The sequence below is a fragment of the Mizuhopecten yessoensis genome, unplaced genomic scaffold (genome assembly GCF_002113885.1).
Source record: "Mizuhopecten yessoensis strain PY_sf001 unplaced genomic scaffold, ASM211388v2 scaffold10969, whole genome shotgun sequence".
NCBI classification, from domain to species: Eukaryota; Metazoa; Mollusca; class Bivalvia; order Pectinida; family Pectinidae; genus Mizuhopecten; species Mizuhopecten yessoensis.
The window spans coordinates 602,964-608,963 of NW_018408812.1; the positions used below are offsets into that span (position 1 = coordinate 602,964).

At 36.6% G+C, this 6,000-nt stretch overlaps 1 protein-coding gene across 1 annotated transcript in view; it reads right to left on the reverse strand.

The window, feature by feature from the left end:
* The window catches only part of LOC110464173 (lysophospholipid acyltransferase 1-like), a 32,651-nt gene that overhangs the window by 18,080 nt on the left and 8,571 nt on the right, over positions 1 to 6,000 (reverse strand). The window contains exons 2-4 of the mRNA XM_021519245.1: positions 3,419 to 3,564; positions 2,780 to 2,857; positions 1,833 to 1,928 (exon numbers count right to left, since the gene is read on the reverse strand). Of these exons, the coding sequence (XP_021374920.1) occupies positions 1,833 to 1,928; positions 2,780 to 2,857; positions 3,419 to 3,564 (320 nt within the window). The remainder of the gene's footprint in view (positions 1 to 1,832; positions 1,929 to 2,779; positions 2,858 to 3,418; positions 3,565 to 6,000) is intronic.

The following is a 6,000-nucleotide window of genomic DNA, read 5'->3' on the forward strand; positions in this document are numbered from 1 at the left end:
GTACTTCTCTAGGTTTGTGGCAAGGAGGCTTACTCTGAAACATCTAGAGGGTATTTCTCTAGGTTTGTAGTGAGGAGACTTACCCTGAAACACCAAGAGGGTATTTCTCTAGGTTTGTGGTAAGGAGACTTACACTGAAACATCTAGAGGATATTTCTTTAGGTTTGTAGTGAGGAGACTTACCCTGAGACATCTAGAGGGTATTTCTATAGGTTTGTGGCAAGGAGGCTTACTCTGAAACATCTAGAGGGTATGGCTCTAGGTTTGTGGTGAGGAGCCTTACCCTGAAACACAAAGAGGGTATTTCTCTAGGGTTGTGGTAAGCAGACTTACCTTGAAACATCTAGAGGATATTTCTTTAGGTTTGTGGTAAGTCTCCTTACAGATGTTTCAGGGTAGGTCTCCTTACCACAAATCTGGAAAAATACCCTCTAGATTTTTCAGAGTAAGCCTCCTTGCCACAAACCTAGAGAAGTACCCTCTATATGTTTTAGGGTAAGTCTCCTCACCACAAACCTAGAGCCATACCCTCTAGATGTCTCAGGGTAAGTCTCCATACCACAAACCTAGAGCCATACCCTCTAGATGTCTCAGGGTAAGTCTCCATACCACAAACCTAGAAAAATACCCTCTAGATTTTTCAGAGTAAGCCTCCTTGCCACAAACCTATAGAAGTACCCTCTAGATGTTTCATGGCAAGTCTCCTTACCACTAACCTAGAGAAATACACTCTTGATGTTTTAGAGTAAGTCTCCTTACCGCAAACCTAGAGAAATCCCTTCTAGATGTTTCAGAATAAGTCTCCTTACCAAAAACCTAGCGAAATACCCTCTTGATGTTTTAGGGTAAGTCTCCTTCCCACAAACCTAGAGAAGTACCCTCTATATGTTTTAGGGTAAGTCTCCTTACCCCAAACCTAGAGAAATTCCTTCTAGATGTTTCAGGGTAGGTCTCCTTACCACAAGCCTAGAGAAATACCCTCGAGATGTTTCAGGGTAAGCCTCCTTGCCACAAACCTAGAGAAGTACCCTCTAGATGTTTCAGTGTAAGTCTCCTTACCCCAAACCTAGAGAAATTCCTTCTAGATGTTTCAGGGCAAGTCTCCTTACCACTAACCTAGAGAAATACCCGCTATATGTTTCAGGGCAAGTCTCCTTACCACTAACCTAGAGAAATACCGTCTAGATGTTTCAGGATAAGTCTCCTTACCACAATCCTAGAGAAATACCCCCTAGATGTTTCCGGGTAAGTCTCCTTACAGATGTTTCAGGGTAATTCTCCTTACCACAAAGCTAGAGAAATACCCTCTTGCTGTTTCAGGGTAAGTCTCCATACCACAAACCTAGAAAAATACCCTCTAGATGTCTCAGGGTAAGTCTCCATACCACAAACCTAGAAAAATACCCTCTAGATGGTTCAGAGTAAGTCTCCTTACCCCAAACCTAGAGAAATTCCTTCTAGATGTTTCAGAATAAGTCTCCTTACCAGAAACCTAGAGAAATATCCTCTATATGTTTCAAGGTAAGTCTGCTTACCGCAAACCTAGAGAAATATCCTATAGATGTTTCAGGGTAAATCTCCTTACCACAAATCTACAAAAATTCCCTCTAGATGTTTCAGGGAAAGTCTCCTTACCAAAAACCTAGAGAAATACCCTCTTGGTTTGTGGTAAGGAGACTTACCCTGAAACATCTAGAAGGTATTTCTCTAGGTTTGTGGTAAGGAGACTTACTCTGAAACATCTAGAGGGTATTTCTCTAGGTTTGTGGTAAGGAGACTTACCCTGAAACATCTAGAGGGTATTTTTCTAGATTTGTGGTAAGGAGACTTACCCTGAAACATCTAGAGGGTATTTCTCTAGGTCTGCAGTCAGGACTCTCCTCAGGTGTATGCACATTAGATAGGACATTGCTATCAGAAATGTCAATCTGAAAAGAAAATTAGAAAATTAAAAAAAAAATAATAATCTTTAATATTTAGTCAACGAAATCAGAATATTAAAGACACTTAGAAAAAAGAAAACAATAAAATTCTGCTGCATCAGGTTTTTAATAAAATGTTTACTCATCAGGATCTCATATTGAAACATTGTAATTGGTACTCACCATTTAAAATATTGATATTACCTCACATTTCTATCTAGAGTTTGATGACCATTTTTTTGTAATTTCTTCCCAAATTTAATTTTGATGATAATTACCATAAAGTACTCAATATGCAATCAACAGTATTTAATGATAAAAGTTTGATTAATGGTGATCATGTTAACTCATTCACCCCTGAAGACACATTTAAACTCTTCCAATTCAAAAGTTGGAAAAGTTCATTATGAAATTTCAGGGGTGAATGAGTTAAGCAAATAAAATATGCATGAAAGTAAAAGTTCACAGACACTAGGTGTTAGTTATAGGTTACGCTATATGATTTTACTTATCATGGTACATTTTAAAGATTGTATTCATTAATTATTCAACCCATGTAGAGCATTTCTTCATCCATCATAATTTTCTCCATGTTAGTATATACCTTTTTCTTTTCTTATTCAAATTGTTACACTAATGGTAAAATGAGGTAAATAAACATTTCATAGAAAGAAAGGGAATGGTATTTACAATGTATAATGACAGGGGTTCTTATTACAGCAACTACGGTCGTTTATCTAGTTGACAATGGTACATATAATAACCCTCTCACCACTATAGACCATAATGGACTAACCCAGGTCAATGCATGGTAGGGTTTATTTAACAAACATAGGGGTGAAACGGTTAATACTTACATGTGAATAATGGATGTGGGGGCCAGCAGCAAGGCTGTGTAGCAGAGACCCGCGTGTATAAACACATGGATACACTCACTAAAATATAAATCAGGAGTGCAAGTATCAGGAAAAATGTAGCAAGGCTAAGATTTTAATGGCATAAACAGGAATCTTTCACTCTCTAAAGCAAAACTGAAGCAAACAATTTTAAAAGACACACTGCTGTGCAAACAATTGTGAAAACCTATCTTCGTTTCCTTGGAAATGTGTTTAATGAAAAATAACAACATTTAACTCCTTTACCCCTGAAGAAACATTTGAACCCTTCCAATTCAAAGGTTGGAATAGTCCATTATGAAATTTCTGGGAAGAATGAGTTAAACATCTTTTAAAAACTTTTCTGCGCAATATATTGCCAAATTAATTAAGATGAAACTAATAATGTCATTTAAAATTTAACTGGTGCAATAGAGACACAGTCACCAGACTCAATATAATCTGATTCTTACCAGATAACAGGGTAATTTAGGAATTTACATGTCAGATCTTTAATGCAAATCTAAAGAGGATAATATTTTCTGCAAATATTTTCATGTAGTGTAAATAAAGTCAGATACAGAGCAAACATTTCTGTGAAAATCCATATAGTTTCATTACCTTCCATACACGAAATACAGCAAACACATTCCCAGACTGGCCGCAGATAACTGTCTGGTAAACACTGAAACCTTCATGGGACACAGGTAACGGCGATAAGCAAACGCAAAGATGAGGGCAAGGATCTCTGCAGATATCACATTTATCTGGAGGAGAAAAGAAAAGATGGAAAATAAAAAGAATCTTAAAAAGAAAATTATGCAGGTTATTTTTCCCACATATATGACATCCATACTATTATAAATACAAGGCAAGTTCCTGTTTTCACATATATGACATCACATACTATTACAAATACAAGGCAAGTTGGTTACATAGAGTTCATATGATTGAACGACATTTTTTTTCATTTTCATGCTGGTGTAGTATGGTACATTTAATATGAAGGCCATGTTGAAATGAACCGCGGTTCATATTACCATTATGGTAATATGAACCGCCCCATGGTGAAATGAAGGCTACCATCAATTTCTATTCTTACAAATTTTTTTCCATTTTTGTTTTAATTTTACTTCAATTTGATGTATTCTTTCTGGAAATGACAAAAATTAAGTCTGGGGTAGAGAAATTCAGGGTGGGGCAGGGGCGCTTCACTTTATCATAATGGTGAAATGAATCGTTTTAGCATTTTTTTTCAATTTGACTTTTTTAAACCAAATCTGATTTAGTTTACATCAGTTTGATGTCCTGAATATCTCAAACCAGACTGGATTCGAACCCTGGACTTCAGATTGTTGTACTAAAGCTATAACCATGAACTACGCTACCTGGTCAACAGATGTTTTCTGCCATAAAGGTGCCACAGTTTTAATCCAAAACGAAAATAAGGGGAGATTACTATAGGAAAACCCCACTGCAGAGGGATAGGAATGCTCAACACAAAAAACGATGTGTACACAGTCAATCAAAACTAGTCGAAGACACAAATAAACTTTATATATAAGTTTCAAAGGGTTTTGTTAGACTGCAAATAGGTCATTGTTTACCTAACTATATCTAAATCTATGTGGTCATGTGACACATTGTGTCTACTGCTTGTGTAATCAGGTGATAAAAGCTACAGTTACATAATGTCGTACACAAATACTGTTAATGTTTGTCAGAGAAGATAACATTCTACCATATTTGGTCTATAAAAACGTCTCGGGCGTCACATTTTTCAAAAGAATTTTCTGATGGCACGATAGAAAGATTAAAAAAAATAAAGACTTGGCTTTCATCACATAACCTATGTTTTGCTACCTTAATAAGCGCCCCCTTCACCCAATTTTGTTTCATGCACCCTGGGCGCTTATTTCAATGAATATGGTAAACATACAATATTTCTTTTGAGTGAATATATATCCAGGCTCAGATCTTTCTACCATACCGACACTGGAGCGTAATTTTTTAGAACTGCGCTGCATTATACACGGCTGTTTTAAGTGTTTTTACCAAGGTTTGACAAAAATAATCAATTTACAATTTAATTATTAAACATTCTCACATTTCACAATATTGTGAGAATGACTTCTTTTTGTTTACACTCCTGAAAAATTTGACAGGTAAATTATAACGAGTGTGTTTTCTTTACTGCTGGTCCTGTGATGACCCATTCACCCCTCAAGTCACAATTGAACCTTACCCAATCATAGACTGGGCAAGTCCCATTTAAATATTTAGGGGTGAATGAGTTAAATAACTCAAGTTTGTATCTGTTGTCAGAGGCAGATGGTTCTGCATAATTTACAATTGATTTTAGAGACATTTAAATGTATTTAAATTTTCTGTGATCAGTTACCAACTAAAAATATTGTTCTTATATTTATCATATTATTCCGGACAAAGGATTGGTCAGAAGTGCATCATGTGTCCACCGATAAAAACAGATATTGAATTGGAGCGCGTGATTTTTGTTGAAAGATTTATGACGTGTCTCCAAACGAACGTACCGTCATGCTTACATAGCTTTTTTGTTGTGGATTTTTTTCCAGATTGCTTACAATACCGTTTTAAAAATAATAAAACAAGTGTAGTCTTTAACTTTAATTGTCAGTTTGCCAGTGTATTACACTCTGGATTTAAGATGTTTCCATTTGGCTTCAGATTTGTATAAAAAAATGTGAACTGCTTCATTTTTAAAACAGAATATATATATTTATTATTAATTATGGCATTGCCACTATATGTTTACATATATAACCCTACCGAAATCAGATGACATATCGTTACCAGCTATTTAGAGATATATATACGTTCTGGCCAACGTGTTGAGGTCATCATTTTGACTACCCCAAAACCACCTGTACACTGTTAACCCTACCTCGACCCCTCCCCCCTCAAATCCATTCCCTACCACCACCTGTACTCCCTCTTACACAAACTTATCAACTTCCATTCCCCCTCCTTACAACCACCTTCTGTAACACCCCCCTCCCCCAACCTATCAATACTTCCAATCCCCCTCTTCTGTAACCAACCCCCCCTACACACACTAATATGGATACTTCCACTCCCCTCCTCTGTACCCCCCTACACACACTAATATGGGTACTTCCACTCCCCTCCTCTGTACCCCCCTACACACACTAATATGGATACTT